Source organism: Rhipicephalus microplus, chromosome 2, assembly GCF_043290135.1.
Source record: "Rhipicephalus microplus isolate Deutch F79 chromosome 2, USDA_Rmic, whole genome shotgun sequence".
Classification (NCBI taxonomy): domain Eukaryota; kingdom Metazoa; phylum Arthropoda; class Arachnida; order Ixodida; family Ixodidae; genus Rhipicephalus; species Rhipicephalus microplus.
In genome coordinates this window covers 298,983,772-299,007,878 of record NC_134701.1, presented here as the reverse complement: position 1 = coordinate 299,007,878, position 24,107 = coordinate 298,983,772, and the positions used below count along the sequence as shown (strand labels likewise).

Genomic DNA, 24,107 nt, shown 5'->3' with positions numbered 1-24,107 from the left:
GTGTAAATTGACCCAGCAAAGTAATTTATAACATATTGCACTCCTTGAACATCCTACATTGTTTCTACATTGTCGCCAAGGTTTCTGTGCTTCCTTTTTAGATGCTAATTAGGCTGCAAACAAAGGACCCAGGCTTTACATTGATTATAGAGTATCTTGCAAACTACTTGACCTATCAAAAAAAGTAAATACATTTTTAAAATTTCCACATTTATATACACAACTTTGAAAATTTCTTTCACATCTATACATAAATAAAAAAGTTGCCCATTAAGTGTAGCCTCCCACTTTAATATTATTCTACCAAAATCACTTTGTTTTGAATTTGCTTTGAACCTAAAATTCACTGTTCAGACAAACCTATACAGAGGATCTTTTTGGGCTCTGTGAGGGGTGCCAAATAATGCTCCTGTTTTACTTCCACTACTGCACACTTTGTCAATTTATAGAAGCAAGCTCATATTACAAGATTGGATTCATCAATGTCTGCACGCAGCCCCGCCACTGTGGTCTAGTGGCTAAGGGATCTCGGCTGCTGACCCGCAGGTCGCGGGATCAAATCTCGGCTGCGGCGGCTGCATTTCCGATGGAGGCGGAAATGTCGGCCCGTGTACTCGGATTTGGGAACACGTTAAAGAACCCCAGGTGGTCGAAATTTCCGGAGCCCTCCACTACGACGTCTCTTATAATCATACGGTGGTTTTGGGACGTTAAACCCCACAAATCAATCAATCAATGTCTGCATGCATCATCATGTCTGCACCACATCAGCATATTTTGAGTCACACACAACAGTGGCAGAAAAACTCATTGTCATGCTGTTAACCTTAGGATTCCTGTTCTCTCACTGCTCCGTTTGCCAAATGGTGCTGTGTTGCTCATGCGCAAGCAGAGTCTTGTTAATGAGGTTTGCAAACTTGCTTTGAAACATGCGGGCTACTTTTTGCTACGCTTTATCGACTTGCAGCAAGTGCTGTCAGCTCGTTTTCCCCGTGAAATGTAGTGATGCAGTGCCGCTGAAGCAGGAAGGAAGGGGCACTCGCTCAGCGAGGTTGTGGTGCCGCCCTTTCTGGCATGGCGCCAGAGTCAGCAGCATGTTTCCAGAATGTTTTTAGGGATTTTGAATGAATATTGCAAATATTTCTTGGTTTAATCTTTTAGACCTTGTTCATTCATTTTAGCCTGGTTTTGAGCATTGCTAGCCTTGTTATGGTATGGTATGTGAGTGTGTTCATGTCATTCGAGATCCATGGAGCCGGGCTCCTGAAGTGCTATGCAGTTAAAATAACTATGTTAGTTTTTAGTTTGTGATATCAAATAAGCTCACATAGTTCGTGGGAAGACAATCATATTTCCCTGGTATGTAGGAATTTTAGAAGAGATCTTGTTATTTCAAGGTCCCAATGGCCACATGCAAGCCATGACTTGCATTCAAATGATAGGAAAGCACCTTTGCATTGGCCGTTAGAATGGTGGTGCGCAAGAGCACCAGCGAAGCAGATAGTCGAACCCCATGGACAAGGTGGTCCCTTGCAGGTGTGCTGCGAGTGGCTCACTCACTGGACTACGAAGAGATGACCAGCTATCAGCTAACAGTGGAGGCCCGCGACGGAGGTGAACCACCACTTAGTGCTCGTGCCTGGCTCAATGTGTCTGTCTTGGATGCCAATGACAATGCACCCATGTTTGGGGGACCCTACAGTGCTACCGTCACCGAAGATGCACCTCCAGGGCAGCTCCTGCTTCAGGCAAGCCATGATTATTGTTTTAAGTTTATTGCAGGCCACTCATTTTACCAGTATTGCATCTTTTGCCATCTGCCATACCATTCCTTCTTATTCATTTCAAGGCTGCGCCTGTTCGTTCGCTTATCCACTCAGCCTTTTAGCTATGTCTTAGTGTTGTGGGGACTGAAACGCTGCTCTCAGAACACACGAACATAGCAGACACGATCTAGCAACCAAACAAAAGTACATTTCTTTAACTGCTTTTACAAATGACAAATCACCAGTTGAATCAAATACACCACTAGTGACATGCTAAACAACTTTATATAAGGTTTCAATACCGCACTCGAGAAACAACAACAAAATGGTATTGTAAACGCGACATTGTTGATGGTGCTGTCCCCATGAACTCATTTTGGGAGGTATCCATTCCAGCCAGCCACCAAAGCCTCGCTAATGTTTTCTTTGCGACCACCCAGCCTTGCTGTGAGGCGACACTGCTGGCACTACTTTGCTAACTATGATGATGATGAAACCACTGACCGTTCGGGGGCTGTTACAGTGAAGTCTCGGTAGAATGAACCCCACATTAACTAACTTATTTAGATTAACAAACTTTTAAAAAATCCCGTGCCGACTGCTTATAGTTTCAATGTAAAATTATTTCACTACTACGTACTTCGGAATACCGAGCGTTTCAAAATAACGAGTGCTAATTTAGTTTCTAGTGATATTAATAACGCCTCAGTACAGCGAACTTATGTTCTGAAATCCATAGCGACCACCAGAGCGGTACGCAAGCAGACGACACAGCGAACAGAGGCCTTGCTTTTGGGAACACGTGCGACGGTGCAGAGGGAAAAAAAAGGGGAAGAACGACTTTCTTTTCTTTTTTTGTTGAAACGCCAATCATGCAGGTTTACAAGCTCCAAGATGAGGGGCGAGGGTAACACGGGAGGGTAAGGTCGGCTTGGCAGAGGGGTAGCAGCAGAGCAGGAAGCATGGGCATATAAAACCTGAGACAGCGAAGAAACAGAAAACGAAACGCAAGCAATTTTATTTTTTAGTTCCTTTTTTTTCTTTGAAAGAGGCGATGACAGCCATACGCTTCGGTTTTTCTCTTATTTTTGTCACTTCTATATGTCCTCCGGGAAGCCTTGAAAGTCATGTTCATCTCTTTTCGGTGATTCCTTATTGTGTCCCGAAAGCAAGTCGGTGTTTGCGCTGTGGCGCTACTACAATAAAGAGTTTTAAAATAATGTTTGCAGGCGCTGTTGGCGCCGCAGGCATAGTGGGCGCCATATGAGCTATAAAATAGTGTTTGCCCTCTTGCAAACCGCAATGCAATATAGGGTTGCGAAGCAGTGAAAGCACCTACCCAAAAAAATTTGCTTTGCCATGAAGCCTCTTTTCAAATTTAAAGGGGCCCTGCAACATTTACTGAACATGGTCAGAAAACGCTGCCGATCGGTAGTCGAGGCTACTGAGAACACCCAAGGCAAGCATTGTAGCGCAGTACGTAGCCTGTAATCCACAATAAGTATTCTAAGCTAGAAATTGCTTTCTTTCCTCTGCAAATGACGCTACAAGCTCAAAATTCACTTGTCACAGCCAAGAAAGAATATACGGCTTTGGTCACAGGCATTGGCTGATTCGAGCATGGCACGCTCGTCATTACCGGGGCCGCCGCTTGTCCACAAGTGTGTGTGCGATCGCACTGAAAAGCCGCGTATTCGAAGAAAGAAAAAAAGGTGCTTAAGATCACCTTGAGGTGCGTGTGAAGTATATTTTTTTTTCTGCCGTGCCATTCTTCCCTGCTTAGCTTCCAGCTATTTCGTCGGGGCAAGAAGAGAAAATGCAAGTGTACTGTGCGACAAATTTTTGGAACTTCGCTCATACTGGACTAATTCTAGAAACTTTGCGGCAATAAACTTGTGAGGCAACAAGCATGTTTACTGGCTCCATGGCAACTTGAAGAAGTGTTGCAGGACCCCTTTAAAGGAACATGTTACTCTCAAATCAATTCTTCATTATATTAAGCTTGTTATGATGGCTTATATGATGCAAGTATAATAAATTCTAAAACATTAAGTATCTTACAGGTTATGACTCACATCCTATCAAAATGACACTCAAAGTTGTTTCGACTTCCTTTGAATGAAAAAAAAAATGACATTTGCAGAGAGCCCCTATTTCAATTCAAAATAAATATTGTGTAGGTCAGTTGGGTCGTGATAAATATTCCCTTTTGTTTATATGTCTACATACCATTCGAATTCGATTCGAAATTATTCGATTAAAAGTACTATTCGCTTCAAACCAGAAATTCACTATTCGCACAAGCCTAAAATATTGTTATTAAGATATTTACAAGTTTTGAGTGATACTGTGTTACTAGAGTGATTTTGTGTACTAGCGAGTGTTTGTTTTCGATTTTCGACTTTCTTTGCCATTGTTTGGTGGTATGATAAAGGGCCTTTGTTGTGCTACACGTCCACCTCCCGTTTCTCTCAAATCCATCCTTCGCAAATGCGACAATTGCAATGGGCTCAAGCCAAAGCGTGCATTAGACAGGTTGAAAAAAATCCCCAGAGGTTTTACAGAAAAAAGTTTGAGTGCCCGATCAACAAAGTTCGGATATGTGCCACTGCAGTGGCATATGTTTAACAACATGTTGTTGAAGAAGACACAGAGAAAGAGAAAGTGACGCCTACACACAACAGAGATGCAGGGCATAGCATTCGATGAGGAACACCCATATTGATGAAAGAAGTGTAGCGATAGTGTGAGAGAAAGCACGAGAGAGGAATACGATGAAAGCAGTTCCTCAGATGCGCAGGGTCAATTGCCAGAAAGTAAGGGGAACGCAGACAGCTCAAAAAAAATTGGCATGCCGAGGTAATTATCAGGACCCGAGAAATATTTATAAATTTGAGAGTTGACGCACAAAGCCAAAAGGAAAGGATGTTGCGAAAACGCATAAAGTAGACTTCAGAAATTGGGAAGCAGAGAGGGTGATAAAAGATAAGACGGGACCTGGGAAAGTTGGTTTTAAGAGGCGTCGAGCCAACAGAAACAGTGAGATCATATGTAGCGAGCGTTCGAGACGAAGGGTAGTGAGTAGGCACAAGAACAAGCTCGAAAAGAAGCTGAGTGTGAAGAAGCACCGACTTAAGCTAGTTGTACAGAATTGGAAAATGCTGTTGTAAGAAAAAACATTTTGGACAGGTATTGAATAATATACAGATTTTTGGAATATTCAGTGTAAAGTACGATGTGCAGTTGTTTTTTGTGAGTGTATCTGTGTAGTGATTGATGCGTATTAGTGAAAATGTGGTGTGCTGAGTGAAGATCACTGAAAATTTGTGGTGAGGGAGTTATCACTTGTGGCAAATCGTGCAAGCCCACGCACGATTTGCCACAAGTGATAACTCCGAAAGAAGAGCAGGCTGAAGTCACAGGAAGAGCCAATGGAAATGAGCAGTTTTATTTAGAAAAAGCTCTTTAGAGGGGGTTCAATGTGATGAGTAAAGGAAAGGCCTGAGGCCTGTGCTGAACGTGGAAGCGCCGAGCCGAGAAGAAAAATCCTAGAGAATGAGCTGGCACCGTGTGTTTGGACGCCGAGCTGTGAAGACGTGGGAAACGAGCGTCACTATGCTGACGGGAGCAGCATGAGCTCCTGGTTCTGAAGGATGTCGGCGCTAAAAACTTGGGAAGTGGCCATCCACCTCGAAAGTCCCGAGTGAGGCTGCCCGAACTTGCTGCACCCTGCCCAGCAGTTCCTAGTGGACTTGCGGCTTCCCCATATTGTGCGAGAACGGGAGCAGGTCACACCACTCAGTAAAGTGGACACGTCATCGGGAGAGTCCCTGACAAGTGGGGTCTAGAGAAGCCAAAGTCTGAGACGAAGACCAGGACACCGGCAATGAGGAAGGGCAGTTCAGACGGCTGCAACAACCGATAGTGACTGTAAAGGAGTAGAGCAGCCCATCAACGACAAAGAACCTGACGAAACTTGGGCACCGCAAGGGGCAACGAGTCTCAACGCAACAAGCTGTGAGAACTTGCCATTGTCGACACCATATATGCTTAGGGCTAGGGGCTAGGGCTAGGAATGGATTAGAACTAAGCTACAGCCAGGTTGAGTTTGTTCATTTACACGGATTGTTGTTGAGGATTTTCAGATTCTGTTATTAGGATATTTATAAGTTCTGAGTGTTATTGTGTTACTAAAGTAATTTTGTGTACTAGCAAGTGTTTGTTCTCAATTTTCCATTTGCTTGCCTTTGTTTGGTGTGATAAAGTGTGTTTGTCTTGGCACAAGCCCATCTCTCCCGTCTTCTTTCAAATCCATTCTATGCAAGCGCTCCCGAGATAAGTTTGTGACACCTAAGTGAGGCTTTTTCGCAAAAGACGTGTGTGCCACGAAGCGCAAAAGACTTTGCGGGTGTGATAGCACTCTCAGAGTGTTACTTCTATCATTTTTTATTCTACAGTTCTTAGCTTCTTTGGCATTTTGTTTTCTAGCTCACATGTTAAAACTGGCCCACATGTGCACAATAGAGACTGCCAGTCATGAATGTGGAATGTATGCCATTCACCTCTTCAGTTAAATAGATGATTGGGTTATTACCCTGAAAGAATTTCTCTACATTGAATTACAACAACCACTTTACCACACTGCGAAAGCTGCCAGATGTAAGTGGGCCACGTTCTTGTGCAGCAATATTGCCACTCATGGTTATTTCATTTGTACAGCCGCAGCCACATCTGTGTAAAGCACGTGAACAACCAGTTTTTGCTTTGCGGGGTGAAACCTTGGGACAGTATCAGGCTCTGACGTAGTCAGCCTGACAACTAGGCCGCCCATGCTCCTGGTACACTTAAGAGCCAAAAACTGCCTCAAGGTTTCAGCCAGCAGAGCAAAAACCAGCTGCTCGAGTGCTCTTCACAGATGTGGCTGCGGTTGTACAGTATTTGGTTGTTGCCTACAAATACTAAGTACTGCTCAGCGCAAAGCATGCCTACAGTGTAATCGAGAAGCTTCAGGGTAGATCACTTTGTTAAAATTGTGTGAAACAAATAGACATTACAGATTTTTCTGTAGCTTACATGACCGCTAGCGATAACGCTGGAATATTCGATGACATATGCATAAATGCCGATGCTCATCACTACCTGTTAGTGCCATCGTGTATCAATGTAATCTGTTTCGTGGCAACAAGTTTGACCAAATACAGTGGAATCTCGGTGTAATGAACTTCAGGGGGCCGCAGCAATTTGTTCGTTATTTTGAAAAGTCAGTATAGTGAAACCCCAAAAATTAATCATAAATACTTATTTTCAACCGTCCAAAACGACTTACTTTAACAACGGGGGGTTCTTGAACTTGTTTTTCAAGAGAAAAAACAAATGCACAAGTGAACACAAAAAATGCTTGTTTACATTAAAGAAGTCTGTGATTTTTTTTTTTTTTTTTTTTTGACACGTGCAGCACAAGTTGCAGCATGAAGGCGTCCAGCTCATCCACATTCCTGTGGTGCGATTCGGTTCTTTGGTCACAACAGCCTGCTTTTTACCTTCAAGTTGCCAAAGAATATCCACTTTTTCGCTTAGCAAAAACTGCTTTTTCTTCTTTGTCGCAAGCAGAGATTAACTCATTTGTAGTAGCACCGTAGCGCTTTGCGCTGTGGTGCTACTACTTGCTTTGCGGACAGGATAAGTAATCACCGAAAAGAGATAAACACGACTGACAAACAAGACCTCCTAAAGCACATGTAAAAGTGACAAAGAAAGGAAAACCTGAAGCGTCGCAGCTGTCATCGCCTCTTCTGAAGAAAAAAAAAGCACAAAAAAAGAAAATTTCTCGCGTTCTGTTTTCTGCTTTCTCACTCTCTCAGGTTTTTTGCGCCCATGCTTCCTGCTCTGCAACTCCCGCTTTTCCTCGCTGATTTTGCCCTCCTGTGTTACCGTCGGCGTTTGAACGAAGAGAGAGAAAAGAAAGTTGCCCTTTCGTTTTTTGCCCTCCGCACTGTCGCGCGTCTTCCGAGAAGCAAGGCGTTCGTTCGCTTTGTCGTCTGCTTGCGTACCGCTCCAATGGTTGCGACAGATTTTAGAACATGAGTTCGTAATTCTGAGGCATGTTAATATAATGCGGAACTAAATTAATTCTTGTCATTCTGAAAAGTTCGGTATTCTGAAGTACGTAGTGAACAGTGAACAGTGAACTTTATTGACATCATGTACATAGTACACAATGCCGGTGGCCGGCAGAAAAAGCCATCGCAAGGATAGCTTGACGAAGCTGCGGGCCCCCGTTTTGGCACCAGCGTACAACGGTGTTCTCAGTACAAAAACAGACAACAACAATAACAACAACAACAAAAAATGTACTGAACAGATAAATCACTTAGCACAGGACCCGAAGGAAAATGTGAGCCCACTACAAATAACCACGTCTTGCGTACAAACCATACACAAAATAAAATATACACCAACGGATGTACTAAATAGCTCAGTACATATAGATTACCTTCATAATACATGCATACAGATTAACATAACTTTGTAATTTACATAGACTACACTATAGATATATAATTGCACAAATCGTTCAATACACGACCGAAGAAAAATATGAGAAAATATGAGGTGGTTACAAATCGCCATGCCTAGCGTACACCGACATATTCTCTATAGCTGACACTCAATAGGCATGCGCGAGATATTATATAGTGTCAATGTAATTATTTGCAAGAAAGGAACGTATTGCATTGAAAGTGTTGGTTTCCAGCTGAAAGTTAAATTCATATAAAGCATTTAGTAGCCTCGGAAGTCTGTTTCCTAACGTATGTCGCCCATATGTTGTTCTACAAGTTTTAACAGTCCAAATTTCGCAGTTTCACGTTTTATAAAGCTGACAATTTCTTTTAAGGTTGGCAAGTTCAGTCAAGAATACATGTTTCCCCTTTAATTCTTGTTTATAGGCTTTCGTTAATCTAAAGTTGTACATCTTCTCAAAAGGCATTACATTATACTTTTCAAACAACGGGTAGGTGTGAAAATGGGAAGGCACGTCCTCTACAGCACGTAGAGGACGTAGTAGTAGTGAAATAATTTTACATTGAAACTACTAGCAGTCGGCATGGGATTTTATAAATGTTTGTTAATCTGAAAAGTTTGTTAATCTGGGGTTCGATATACCAAGATTTTACTGTATATTTCTTCTTTGGCATGCCCACTGTTGCCTTTGTTGACGTCACGACTTTGTGACAATATACATTTTTATATGGAATTGTCGTATAGGGTTGAAACATCTGCGTTTGTTAGGTGCATGTTATGTCGTAGCAATACTTCATTACTATTATATGCCCTTAAGAAGTAAAACAGTTTTTTACCTAGAGTGTCTTATTAAATTAAGCTAGGATGAATAAAACTTAAGGGCTTGAGTATTTTCATGCACTGATGTGAATATTAACTCAATTTTCATGTAAACCACACTACTAATAACAGGATTTGATCATCTTTTTATTGAACTGCAAGCACAGCTTTTCCTGTATCAAATGCCAGTAAATTCTACACATGTTCAGGTGTGTAATAAGTGTAGTTTTAATACCTGCTTTTCCAGAATAAGAGTTATAAAGTTTCAAAATTCTTACCTGAATAAGTGAAAATATTTACTTTTTGTTATTTCACATTTACCTTGCTAAACACTATGGGCATCCGAAAAGAACACTTGACACCCTTTCTCACACTCTAAGCACTGCTCTTTTGTACACAGAAATCATCAAAACATTGTGTTCTAATGCTGAGAAACGTTTGTCAGTATATTTTAATACCACAAAACGAATGAACAGAGACAGAAAAAGAAAGAACAGAAAACTTGGCATGGGTTCAACAGCTGCACCAATTGCACCAATTTGATACAATCCTGAATTTTTGGGCCGAGCAGTGCCAAAACTATGAAACTTGCCAAAATTTCACCACATTGTGCCAAAATGCGTCACCAACCTTAAAATTTTCTCACTAGCTCTAATATCAGCGGAAAATAGACATCACATTTGCCACCTGCAATTGGCATCATCAGTCAATCCAGAGCTGCACAAGGAAAACCAGCCCTTGAATTTATCCTTCTTTTCTGTACTACGGTGTAAGATATATATTCATTGGGCCTGGGCACTCTAGAAATGCAATTGACCAGGTCGTAGCCTCCTAGATTTTTCTTGCCTGCCGGATTATCGGCGGTCACTTGGAAAGCGGCCGTCATTAGAACTATGGTGGTGGGGACACCTAAACAGGGGTGTCTTCAATTAAGTTTTTACGTTTTTGGAGCTTATATGCAACAAAAATAATGTAAAAATGTTTTAAAAAGGCATAAATATAATTATAGTTAACCCTACGTAAGTGACGCTGTTATAGATGACAGGTGTTTTGTGCTCATTCAGCAGGCAACTCCTTCAAACAAGGCATAGCCTCTGAAACTAGTGGCAAACGCCAAAACTGTCGATCTCTAAGGCTAAATACAAAGACCCCTAACACTACGTACGTAGCACCGTCATAAATGATGGGCGTTTCGCACTCATCCGGCAGGCAAGGGAAATCTAGGAGGCTATGACCAAATAAAGTAACAATGCTGCGCCAGACCCTGGAAACTCAGCGCTAGTTTCGGTTTCAAAGAATATGCACGCTCGTAGTGGTTGCCGAGCATCTTAAGATCCGGTTGAACAGTATGGCGTAGGCCTACGGCAAGTGCGGCTCGGTGTGGTACGACCACTTCAAGCACTAGGCACCGTTGTGGGCTTAGCGTACGGTACCGAAGCTAGCACTCAAGTAAACACGCCTGCCGAGGTGCCAAAGGCCACCCCAGGCAGGCTACAGTCCGGCGATTCCCATAGGGGACGCGGACCAAGGAAAACACGTGCTTACCCGGCGCCGACCACGGAGGAGAGAGAGCTCCCTCGACGCGAACGTAACACGTGTCCCGCCCGCACGTGGCGCCATCTATCGCCACGCGCCGTTACCAGAGCAGAAAAAGCAGAAGGGTGTGGCCTTGTGGCGGAATGCCCGCGAAATGGTCGCGGGCATGCCTCAGATCCCCACAACAGAATGAGGTTGATGTGAATGTTTGCATTTATTGGCTCTCACAAGTTTTTACAAATGAAAAAAAATCGTTATGCTTGTAAAGAATTTCTCTCTTTGCTTCTTTTTTTCCCAATGTCTTTTTTTATTTCTTATTTCATGAATTGTAAATGAGGCGAAACACGGGAAATGATTGACTTGCTGTCGTAGCACTTGGCTCCGCTCTTTTTCGTCCCACTCTGAGCGATATTAGAAGTTGGATCGCGCTCACTTATCTCGCTCAGTTGGCATGTCAACTACGGAACAGATAAAGACAGCAAGTTGTGGTGGGCAGAGAACGGAAGCCGCAGTGAGCTGCGCCTACAAGTCAACCATGCATTGGTCGAAGATGGCTTAATTGGGCAACACATGTTTTCCCCGACTCTGCGGTGTGCTAACCTGAGGATTTCTGGTTTCGTGAAGGTTTTTCAGCGTTTCCCAAAGGCAACGAGTGAGCGCAAGAATTTGAACTCTTTATTTGAGCAGGTAATAATTTGCATGAGTTCATATGAGTGAATTTAATTCTCTCCAAGCCTCACTGGACTGACAGAACTGCAGTGTTGCTTGACTAATTGGGGAAGACAGCAGCCAAGTTTCTGTCTAGAAAATGTGTTTATTGAAAGGCTTGAATTCGAGTTCGCTCGGCTACATAGCTTTAGTTTCTTTTACTTCAGGCGTGTACTTCAAATAATGTCCAGTAATTATAGGCTGCTTCCTTCTCATGAAAGTCGTGTAGCCACGGTTTGAATATTTGTGAGTATTTACTTCTAATAGTGTCACTCAAGTACACACGATGGACTAACTGCTTCTAATAATTATTACAGAGAATGTCGATAGAGCCAACATTTTGACAAGTGAACTTTTCTTCGTCAAGGCAACACTTTTGCCGTGACTAAGACAAGTCAACTTGCTGAAACATTGTTTCTAGCGATGTTCTTTTTCAAAAAATTCCTGATCTCTTCAAGCCTCTCCGTGTCTCTCAACTTCAGTCTCGTTTGGTACCCAAGTTTTGTAAGAAAATGATGTGCGCCATAATAACAAACGTGATAGAGTCAAATATGACATGCCCTGCTCGCTATTGTTGATAATTTTTGTATAGGATTGATTATTCTGGATTCTCATTATGTCATTATGTCTATATGTCATTGTAAGTTAAAGCTGCTTTTATAAATTGACACTTTCACACTACTTGTATGTCTGTTTTTCTATGCAAAGCCCGCAATAAAAAAGTTCATTTCATTTGTGCCGATCGAGTTTCCTCTTACTAAAAAATCAGGTTAACTTTCATCTTTTCAGAAAACACAAACAAAATTTTCAAAAAAAAAAATAACAACACTTTACGAATGGCTGGCATCACCCAAGCGGGCAGCAGACCTGAAAGAAGGGACGAACACATTTCCCTTGCTTGCGAAGTGCGAAAGGAGGTTTCTGTGGCAACCCTCTTTCTCTCAATTTTTGTCCTTTCTCTCTATTTCGGGACGTCACCAGTGAGACCATGAAAGAAATTTTCTGTTCCTAATTTATTTCTAGTAGGATGCCCGGCAAGCTGCCGCTGCCGAGAGCGAATGCATGGGAACTATAGGGAGTTTCCACCCCATGGTTGCGTGCCCATCAGTTTACTGACAGCAGCGAATATTTATCGGACAGACGAAGCAACTCCAAGACAAATAAATTGCACCATCTCCCACTAATGGGAACCATGCGTAGATGTGAACGGGCACTAAAGCTTACACTGGCGGCGATGTTTTCGCTGGTGCTCAACGCGACGTTTTGCAAGAAAGAAACCAGGGGAGGCGCACAGAGCACAGGGATGGAATGCTGTTTCCTACTGGAACATGGCAATTGCTGTTTATGGGCAATGAGAGACAGAAGACTCCCACTCAACACAGAGACCCACAGTCCGCTCTTAGTTTACATGCGTGCTGCAAATTTTTAAATTTTTATCGTTCAACAACGCACAGGAAAAATCTCCCACAGGCACTACCTTGGCAGTCAAGATCCAGTGCCCAGGGAACAGTTATACAGCGTGAGCAGTCAGTTTTTTTTTATGAATAAAATTATTTTTCTGGCCGACGCTGCTTGGGTCGGCGTTGCAAGGTGACAAAGGAAGAGCGTAGAGAGAGGCAGAGGGGACGCGCATGCGCAGTAATGGTAGGGTGGCTAGAATGGGGAGGTGTGAAAAGCGAGTTGTGTTTTCCTTGCCCGGAGGCGCCGCTTTGCGCGATCTCTCCGCTAAGCCACAACATGGCGTGTAGCAACAGTCAGAGGTGCTGCCAGCTAACATGGGGGAGACGTTTGTGTAGGCCACTGCGATGAGGGCTTGTCAGCTTCGTCAGCGTTCCACGCGAATTCATGAGTACTTAGAAGCATGGTGGTTGGGGCTAGTTGGTACTTTGTTTGAACCAGCTTGTTTATGAGTACTTTGTGTATGTGTGCATAGCGACTAATGGCGTCAATGAAAGTAAGAAAACTCAGCGTGCGGGTTTTCTGTCAGGCACTGTGATTCGAGGTGGAGAACGTCGTTTGGTCTCAAAATGTAGAGACTCCCTGCTGTTGGAGTGAACGGACACAGCAGATGCGGTCGAATCAAACCAAACAACACACATTTATTTAACTGCATTTAGAATCATGATAGTCAGCGGAATTAATATATATATTTTGATCAACACGCTAAAACGGCCTTAAGCAATACAGCCGAGCCCACTTATAATGAACGTGAGCCTAACCCGGCAGGTTCAAGCTCAGGTTGGTTATGAAACACAGTTTTTAAAAAAGTTGTGAGTGAAAACACAAACTTTCCTGCCCAAGAAAGTCCGTGATGCACATGTTTCGAAGAGCAGAAGCAATAAGGGCGGTCTCAAGTTCATTTGAAACGGCATGTTGCTTGTTTGCCGAGGCCCATGGCATAAGCTGCATAAGGCACTGGCTCCAAAGTTTAGTCGTTCTCGCAATTTGATTCCTCCAAATCGCTCTTGCCATGTACTTCATTCACAATGCCCTAATCCGTGGTTGGTTCTGCAGTGTTGGCATCATCATCGGTCGTAATTAAACCATGGCAACAGATGTCCCACCCGCCCTCCAGGCAAGTCGACGACTCGCTGCCACAAATCGCTGCTGGAGTGATCCTGTTTGAAAGCTTCAGGCTCGGCATCGGGCCCAACGTCGACGAATTCGGCCTCGCAAAGACAGTTTCGTGCTCATGTAGCTCTCACCGCTGAATACAGGGATGTCCGAAGCGGCAAATAGGCTGCCAGGTGGTGAATAGCTATGATCAAGCGCTCCGCAATGCGGCACGTAACGCGCGTCTTACGCTCAGGCCAAGCGGTCACACTTTCTACGTTTAGTGTAGCGGCAGGAAAAAGCGTGCAAGTCCTTTCATCTGCAATGCTGACCACACACGCTCACCAAGAGCGAGCAAGACGCGCACACGCGACGCACATGCCAAAAGGTGTGGAACAGCTCTGGGCCTATTTCTAGTCAGAAAACGAAACTGGTTCGAGCCAGCGTGGCTGGCGTCACGGAGCAGTGGAGACAGTCGAAGGCGTTGTGATCAAGAAAGGAGAGCAGATTTGCGAGAGAAGGGTAAAGAGTTGCGATAGAGTGAAGAGAGGGAAAGATGTGGCAGGAGAGCGACCTTGAATACCAAAACACACAGGAAGGAGGCAGGTTGGGTAGCTTGCTTGAAAGGTACGCAAAATGCGCAACTCGCACGTAGAAAATTTGAACGAGTGCCTGTGCACGTAGAAGTCAAAGCATGGCCCCTTAGATCGGTGTGCGCGGCGGTGTTCAAAGAATCGGTGGTTGTGGTCAAAAAGTCGTTTTGTTGCGCCGGCGGGCTTGTATGGCCTCACCAACTTCAATATTTTGCGATTCTTTCTGCGCAAATTAACAGCCGTTTTTGCACCTCCGAACGCGTGCGGAGGGCTTGTTGAGCCAAGTGAGTGAGAACAAGCCATAAACTTGAAACGAATCACAAATTATCAGAGTTGGTGGGGTAGCGTACACGCATGCACTAGACGCAGACGATTGGATACAGTCGGTGGCCGACGATGTTGGCAAATGGTCTGGTCACTCCAGGCCGGCGACGCCAACGACAGTACCAGCGATCAAAAACAGGGTAGATAGCCGACAGGTCTTCGAAACATTGGTGGCACTGTGAAAACATGGGCCTCATCTGGCGATGCGGGGTGCTCAGAGTAGCTGGGGGGTACAAAGGACGGAAGGGTCGGTAACAAAAAGCGGTCGGGGAGAGCGGCAACTAGAGGGCCGCGGAGGCACGGTCAGCGTCTAACAATAGGAATGTATGGGCACCTTGCCGATGCCTGATTGGTGGTTGAAAGTAGTTTCTCGGGAAGTCGGCAAAGCACCGACTCCGTTTGCTGTAACCGATCAGCGGCGCTCGGAGACGTTCGTTGTAAGTGGGATTTCGTGCCATTGGAGCAATGTATATTTTCACGGTCACGCGGATGTTGTTCGTTTTAAGTGGGGCCATTAATATGCACTCAAGTGTATTACACAACATTCACAAAACAGAACAAACACAAAAACACACTCAAAGCGGCTTCGCCAACGCTTGACTAACCATGAGGGCCCACTGCAGAGGGCCCGCGGTGCCGCCTATGGCAGACGCACCGCTAGAAACAACCGTTTGTGCCACCCGCCAAAGAGACCTCCTCATAGCTCCTGCGCTGCCACCCAGGCTTGCTGCCAGGCGTCACCACCTGTGTTATGTGCTAACCATGATGATGGTGATGATGGTAACAAACGCTCGCAAGCACAATGCCCCCTACCCTTGTTAGTTGTCAGTGTAGCCAAATGTTGCAGAGAAAAAATAGCTAGATTGGAACAAAAAGTAGCTAGAAATAGCTAAACAAATTCACCAAGGAGCTGAAAAAGTAGCAAAAGTAAAAATATTTTTAGACATTCTTTGTGTGCAACAAGTCTACTGGCCATTATGTTGCTATATAGTTTGAACAGATCTATCAAGTAGTGTTTTCTTTCACTGAACTACCCAGAACATGTATGAACGAAGATAAAATTGTTTCTGCTTTGATTCCAGTAATTTAGGGCAAGCATAGTTTTAGCAAAGGGTCAAGGCTTGCGCGCCGTTCTTGGTCAAGGCTTGCGCGCCGCTGTAAATATCACGGGTGCATGAATATTCGAAAATATTGAATAAGGAATTGAACAGCGCATAACAGAACAACCGAATTTTTTTCCATTAACCACCACTGCTAAGGAAACCCCCCAGTGGAACAACGCGTTGGAAAATCTATGTTCACTTCACCCATTAAAAATAAAATAAACACCCATCAAAAATAAAATAAAAGTCATTTCTATCTCATGCGTCACAAGATAAAAATAAAAAAGTGAAGGAAGCAGAGTGCAACACCCCAACGCCACGTTCCACCTAGTTGTGCCACGTGCGACAGGTGACTTTGCAGAGTCTTAGGCCTAATTAGTCACATAACAACAACCGGCATCCACCCAGCCCCCAGCCTAGGCACAGAAGAGACAGCTGCAAGGAGATGTCCACTCTGTAAGGTGGCCCTATTTACTCGCCGCACACAGCAGCTTACCGAGCGATCAGCGCCCACCGTCCCGGACAGTGTCACGACGCCCCAGTGTCGAGCCGTAAAACAAGACAGCAAGGACGCCTGGCAGCCCAAAGAGACAGACGAAGCTATGTACATAAAATTGGACCACCCATGAGGCTTTCTTACTCACTCGTTCCGGGCCTGGCCTACAATCTACGTGCTCTAAGCATTTCTCACCGCAGGGTGCAGGTCGCGTGGCTTTGGTCCCAACTGAACAACAATCTTGAGCCAACCCACAAAAAAATGCGAGCAGGAAAAAAAAAAGAAGCTGTGCCCTATGGCATAGCTATGGCAACATGCCGACAAGTTCAAACACGTCACCACAACCAATCTCTTCCCTCTAAACAAAGCACACTGCCGACAATAGCAACGGAAGTCCCCTGAAGCCTAGTCTGCCCCGGCTCAAACGAAAGCTTGTACCGAACCATGAAAACTCGAAAGCCCCACGTTGGGCAGCCAGTGTGGGGTCTTGAAATGGAAGGAGCACCAGGCTCTTGGAGTTCATGAACACGGCAGACGCAGTCGGACCAAACCAAAACAACCCACATTTATTTAACTACATTTAGGACGACTATATCGCCAGCTGAATTAATATACATAATCAATTGTGATCGACACGCTAGAACACCCTTACACAAAATTAAACAACACTCAACAACATGACAAACACGACACACACAAGGCGGCTTCGCGATTGCTTGACTTGCCACGAGGGCTCCCAGCCCGCAGTGCCGCTCACCGGGGACCCACACGAGAGACAACCGTGTGCACCAACCACCATTCGCCAAAAAGACCCGCTCATCTCACTTGTGCTGCCACACAGGTTTGCTGCCAGGCATCACCGCCCGTGCTACACACTAACCATGGTCATGATGATGGCGAGAAATGCTCGCAAGCACAACTCCACCTACCGCTCGATAGTTGTCACCCTTGAATGTGGCTTATGCGCGAAACACATGCGCCGTGAGGCGCAAACAACTCTACAGGAGGTGTCAGCACCTCACACACTACATCGCAGAATAGTCGCATTATGAACGGTTGAGTTACATCTGATTTTCTGAAAAACAAAAAAGGGCTAGCATAGGACATAGAAGCAGCAAGACCAGCGCTTTTTTCCGATGGTGGAGAATGCACCAACAAGTTCGCACTTGATTGATGCTCCATTACAACGAAAACTAGCTGTTTAAGATCACAACTCGGGTCTGACGCTGCGCTGTAGTTTTCTGCCGCCACCACTGCCGAGGTTCATAACCACATTGCACGAAATTAGCAAACAAAATAACCTAGTACTATTGACACATTAGGGTTCGAACCTCGGTCTGCTAGGTGCCATCCCAGTATTCTATCTTTGAGCCACGCGGGTGATTCGGACTTGTTGGCAAATTCGCCATAGGCAGGCTTGATGTTGGGAAAGCAATCACGTTGATACGACTTATAAAGCGCTTTAAAACAGCGAAAGAACAAGCAGTCATTGCACAATGCGAATAGCGTAACGAGTGAGTCATCCTATGCTTTGTCGTCCTGTTTTCACACCTCCCAATTCTAGCCACCCTAGGAAGGGTTGTCACACCACACACTGGCTAGGACATGATAGAAACTATAGCTGGAAGTGTATGCCACTCTTACTGCATGCGAACGAACTCAACATGCGGCAAATGCCGGCGTTGCCAGGGATCATGTAGTTGCCACAGCAACGGCACATGCCCGTTGGCCCGTCACTGAGCCAACGGCCGCGTGTTGTTACTTTATCTAGTCAAACGCGCCTTGAAAGCAAGCCGAGAAACTGTGCCCTAAACTTTACCCCATCGCAAAAAATAGAGAAGGAGGGGGAGCGTAGCAGCTCGAAAATATATGGCGGTTGAACCCGTGAACAACGCTACTTAAGCCATCTTTGCTGCAATACACAAGTGGCCTGCAGAAAAAGCTTTTTAAAATTTGGATGGGGCTGTTCACACTACACGGGACACAGCACAGTTTGTTCAATTCTTCATGCGTCTATACGCCACATATTTCTGAGTACTAAGATGATCGCTGCTGTCTAAAACGTTAGTGGCATTCATTTGAACCACTGCATAATGTTTCTGCAGCCCTCAAAAGTCAAACAAAACTGCACGCCAGTTTTTTTTTTTTTACACCCCCTTGCCCCTTCACCTACTCCTCTCTTTTACAAATCTCCATATCCACATTTCAATTCTCAGAGCCTGTCAAAGAATTTCACTGATGTGACAAGTACCAGTCTGCACTTTAATATTATTTGCTGAGTGGGGTGGTTCAAATAATTACTTTTATTGAAATAAAAAAAAAAACAATAGGAGGAGGAAAACGGATGCTTCCAAGAAAAATCCGTAAACAGGGGTTGTGTCAAGCCGACGTTTTGACAAGCGGACTTGTCTTCCTCAAGGCTAGAACAGAACTGATTTCTTTACCATTAGCATGTCTACACTTCATACGCTCTCCTGCATCCTAACAAAGGAGGAGGAGGGGCATTATTGGTTATGCGAGCGTGAGAAAGTGAGGGAGGGGGACTGTGAGAAATTGTATAAGTGAAGAAGGAGCAGGTATTCCATGAATGAAAAGAAAACAGGGAAGGGGTGGGGAGGTGATCTGGTACAGGTGTCCCAGAGTCCCGGTTGTCGAACCTATTGTCAGAAGTTGACTCAAGCAGGTTTGAAATTCCCAGAAAAGGGCTTAACTCCCAGTAGTTTTCTTTTGGGTATGTACCATTCCGAATGGATTCAAGAGTCTCTTAGAAACTTTCATACCTACTGGCTGGAGTGTACTGAACTTATGAGTAAGGTATGACTCTGTATATTTTCTGTCTCTCTCAGACCAGAAGTTTGACTGAAGAATGTAAAGTTTGAGATCGTTAAAGTTGTGTTCAACAACTGAGACCCTATTTTCAGCCCTTAACGAACGGCATGACTACAAGGCTGACTTGGTCACATGTGATGCATTACAACTTGTTAACCAACAAAATAATGCGTTTTTTACACACAATTGTAGGTAAGGCCCCTGAGAACAAAGAAATTTTTTTAATTAACAATGGCCTTTTTGGTATTTTCAAACTTCAGTATTTATTATAAACCACGAATATTTCATCATGATTATGCAGTACAACAAATGTGATAAAACTGCGTAAAGTATTTAAAAAAGAAGCGAAAGTACCAAAGTTAATAGTATCTACTGAGTGTCGTTATTTCCAGTTTAAGCTATATGTAACAATAAATTCCTAAAATACAAGCACATTGTGCAGTTTGCCATGTTTGTGATTTTTTACCTCTGAAGCAATACTTTTTTGCAGACTAGTTGGTTCATACCTGAAAAATTGAATTGCTGCACAAACTTGAAGAAAAAAAAAACAAGGGAGACAGGGAAGAGCGAGACAGGAAAGCTGCGCTCTTTCCTGTCTCCCTTGTTTTTTTCTTCAAGTTTGTGCAGCAATTCAATTTTTCAAGTTTTACCTCTGAATTTTTTCAACAAGCAAAAAAAATACTTGCTTCAGATCATTGTCCATAACTTGTTCTCTAAGGGAAATAAATAATATGCTTGAGAAGACCATCATTTTTTTTTTACTTCCATGGGCTCCAATTTCAGAAATCACGAGATTTGTGGAAGAGCAAATTTTGCAGCTGAACGTTATTTTTTTTCAGGCAAGACAATTTTTTTTCTAACAAAACAGTTTGAGACTAATGCTCTGCATAGTTCCACAGTAAATTTAATCAAAATCGCGAATGGTGATCAGGATCTCATGTTTGATCTTACCTGGACACACTCGGCACTGGAACTATGTCTTCTTTGTGTGTATTCGTAGCTTCTTTACATGTGCTTTTGTGTACTGTTTCATCAATGTCATGGCTCACCATCAGGACATGTTTAGTTGGCATGTAGACGAAACCTTGTGAAACTAGCGGGGCTTATTGCCAAGCTAGTTGGCTGTTTACTTGAGAGAGAGAGAGAGAGAGGAAACTTTATTAGAGCTTGGCCGGCAGCTTGGTCTTGGTGGCCTCAGATGGCGGCGCTGAGTCCCTGAACTCGGGCGGCATCTTCGGCCTGCCGGACAGCCCAGAGCTGGTCGTTGAGCTCCGAGCTTCTGAGCGCCGCCTCCCAGCGGCGGCGTCGCCGACGGAGAAGGTCCCCCGCGGCTCCCGCAGACGGGACGGCGGCGGGAACGAGTGAGCTCGAGGCTTCCTGTTGCCTGGTATTGGCAGCCGCCATAGGCGCATCGCGAACGGCGGCCGTTTCTCGACCATTGTTACCGGCGCATTCCCAGAGCATGTGGCGCAGCGTTGCTCTGTGCCCGCATGCTTTACATAGATCGGTAATGTGTAAGTGCGGGTAGCAGTGGCGTAAGACGACCGGGCTGGGGTAAGAGTGGGTTTGTAGTAAGCGATAGCTTACGGCATCGTGTCTGTTTAATTTGTCATGCGGTGGCGGGAACTTTCGCCTTTCCAGTCTGTAGTGTTGCGTAATATCTCGGAACGTGATGAGACGATCACCCCACGACCGTTGTGGTCTGTGTTGTCGCTGCGTGTCTGTCGAAGTGTCTCGATCCGGCAGATCAGAAGCCCCGTTCTCGGGAGCGGAGGCGGCGGCCACGGAATGTGCCACGGCTCGGCGAGTGAGACCTCGAGCCGCGGCGTGGGCCGCCTCGTTGCCCGGAAGCGGGACATCGGTGTGTGCCGGGGTCCAAAGGAGGAAGACTGTTAAATTTTGTTGTGGCGATCGCGACGCTGAGTCACCATCACCGCACATCTTAAGGATGCGGGCCGCTTCCCGCGAGACGCGGCCGCGCGCGAAGCCGCGGATTGCTGCCTGCGAGTCGCTGATTACGATCGTAGCGTTCGGCACCGTGGCGATTGCTAGGGCTATCGCGGCTTCTTCGGCCGCCTCCGTATGTCCCGTGGTCACCGTGGCGCTCGCGAGGCATTTGCCCGCACGGTCAACGACCGCAGCGGCGTGTGCGTGTCTCCCGTCCCCATATCTCGCGGCATCTACGTACACAACTTCGTCGCTAGTGCCGTACTTCTTTTGAAGGTCTCTAGCTCGCTGGTTACGGCGCCCGACGTGGTGCGTCGGGTGCATATTCTTAGGAAGCGGCGGAACAATTAGGCGGTCGCGAACCGAGGCAGGAACATCCGCTTTTTCTCCCTGCTGAGTGTGGTACCGGATGCCAAGTGACTCGAGGATGTGTCGACCCGTCTTAGACCCCGACAAGCGTTCGTTTTGCGAAACGACATGGGCCTCAATTAACTCGTCGAGTGAGTTGTGCAGTCCAAGTTCTAGTAACTTTTCAGTGCTCGCATTCAGTGGAACTCCAATTGCTCTCTTGAAAGCCTTTCGTATTATACATTCGATTTTGTTTTTTTCTGAGCCTAGCAATTTGAGGTAGGGGGCAACGTATGTTATACGGCTTATTGCGTACGCCTGCACTAGACGGATCGCGCAGTGTTCGCGCATACCAGTACGTCTGTTCGTGATACGACGTAGGAGTCGGATCGTGTCGTCTACCGAACGACGTAGTCTTCGCACCGTCTCACCATTATGGCCGTTTGCCTGCAGGTGTAACCCCAGAATTCTAATTTTGTCTACGTGTGGAATGGGAGTGCCATCTGCCAATAGAACGCTTATTTTGTAGCACTCCCTTTCCTCGTCGCGCGGGGTTTTGCGACCTCTACTTGTAGGTTTGTAGATTAGAAGCTCCGACTTGGTTGCCGAGCATTCGAGGCCCGTTCCTCGCAAGTACTCCTGAACTTCGTCTACACCTGCCTGGAGCGTACGCTCGACGTGACCATCACAACCTCCGCCGGGAACCCAGAGGGTGATGTCATCCGCGTAGATACTGTGATACAATCCTTGTATGCCTAATAATTTCTCGGGTAGCCCAATTAGAACTAAATTAAAGAGTAATGGCGAAATTACGGAGCCTTGTGGCGTGCCCCTCGAGCCCATCTCAAATTCTTGCAGTTCCACATCTCCAACGACGACGCGTACGCGTCTGCCGGCAAGGAAGTCACGTATGTAATTATATGTTTTTTGTCCTAGTCCTAATGTTTGAACTCTGTTTAAAATTGCTTCGTGTTTAACGCTGTCGAAGGCCTTTTTAATATCTAGGCCAAGGATCGCCTTGGTTGAGCTGGTAATGTCATCAACAATGTGGTGCTTCAGCTGAAGCAACGCGTCTTGTGCGGAGAGATTGCGGCGGAATCCTAGCATGGTGTGCGGAAATACATCGCGGACTTCGAGAAAGTCAGTCACGCGTTTGAGGACTGCGTGCTCCAGAACTTTTCCTACACAAGACGTGAGCGAAATTGGCCTTAGATTATCAAGCGCAACCTGCTTGCCCGGTTTAGGAATCATGATAACTCGAGCTCTTTTCCATGCTTCAGGAAGGGAACCGCGTTGCCAACACTCGTTGACATAAGTCACAAATCGGGAGATTGACTCGTCATCTAAGTTGCGGAGAGCCTTGTTCGAAACCCGGTCCAGGCCGGGCGCCGATCGGGTGTTTAGTTCAAAAAGGACTGCCCGAATTTCCGCTTCGCTAAATTCGGCGTCTAGTTGCTCATTAGCAACGCCGTCATAATCTGGGTGTTGGACGCTCTCTGCCGACTTAAAGTAACGGTCACGTATTGCACCGAGAAGGTCATCGCCTTTATGATCGTTCACAAGTCTCCGAGTTTTATGGCCTTGAGCGGCACGAGTATCTTCCGGATCCAATAGGTGCCGGAAAAGGTGCCAAGCACTCGCCCCGCGCATCTGTCGCTCGAGGCCGTTGCACAGGTCTTCCCATTGTGACCTACAGACTTGGAACGCATGTTCCTCAATTTCTCTGTCTAACCGTGCTATGCGTTTTCTCAACGCCCGGTTATGTCTTTGGCGCTTCCACCTCTTGAGTAGGGCTTGCTTTGCTTCCCACATGTGTAGGAGCCTGCTGTCGATTACTTCGAGCTTCGCTTCGGGCGGGATGTGGCACGTTACCGCGTCTACGTCCCGATTGAGCGTCGCGGTCCACTCGTCTATATCCGTGATCGGCTCGTCGCCTCGCCCGCCTTCTGCTCGCTGTTTGCGGAACGCGTCCCACTGCACTAATTTGAGTTTACGGCCTGTGCTTTCAGAGTATGTTCTACGAACGCTCAGGCCCGTGTCTACCGTAATCTCTATCAGAGAGTGGTCACTCCCTAAGTCCTCCTGCGTGTTTTGCCAAGACGCCGCGGTGACATTCGACACGAACGCGAGGTCCGGTAGCGTGTCTGCGCTCACGCTGTTACCCCGGCGCGTCGGATCGGCGGGGTTCACGATCAGTTCAAGCCGTTGGTCTTGCGAGTCTTCCCAAAGGTGTTTGCCCTTGAGCGTTTCACGCGTGTATCCCCAGGCCCCATGGGGCGCATTAAAATCACCTGCAACTAGCAGAGGTGCGCCGTTGGCGGCCGTGCTTGCTCTCCGGAGCAGCTCCCCAAATCGGTGCTGTAGCGTGGGTTTACTGTAGACGTTAAGTACAAACAGGCCTCGGCCGCGCTTAGGAATTAATTCTACAAAAACATGCGGTATCCTTACGCACTCAAGTTCGCGCTGCGCCACCGTGATGTTACGTCTAACTAGCACGGCGGCGACCGGCGCCGGACGCGGCGGGGGCGACGACAGCGACCGCGGTCGCGCCGACGACGAGAGC

The 24,107-nt window shown here is 45.8% G+C and overlaps 1 protein-coding gene across 7 annotated transcripts in view; it reads left to right on the top strand.

Annotated features, from left to right (window-relative positions):
• LOC119178697 (fat-like cadherin-related tumor suppressor homolog) overlaps positions 1-24,107 on the top strand; it is an 812,220-nt gene that overhangs the window by 488,674 nt on the left and 299,439 nt on the right. For 6 of the 7 annotated variants that reach the window (XR_012888480.1, XM_075882464.1, XM_075882456.1 and 3 more), the window contains one exon: positions 1,537-1,742. Coding sequence is in view for 6 of the 7 variants with exons in the window: in XM_075882464.1 (XP_075738579.1) it covers positions 1,537-1,742 (206 nt within the window). In the remaining variant the exon portion in view is untranslated. Of the gene's footprint in view, positions 1-1,536; positions 1,749-24,107 lie in introns of all 7 variants that reach the window. The other variant, XM_075882436.1, reaches the window with a different exon arrangement.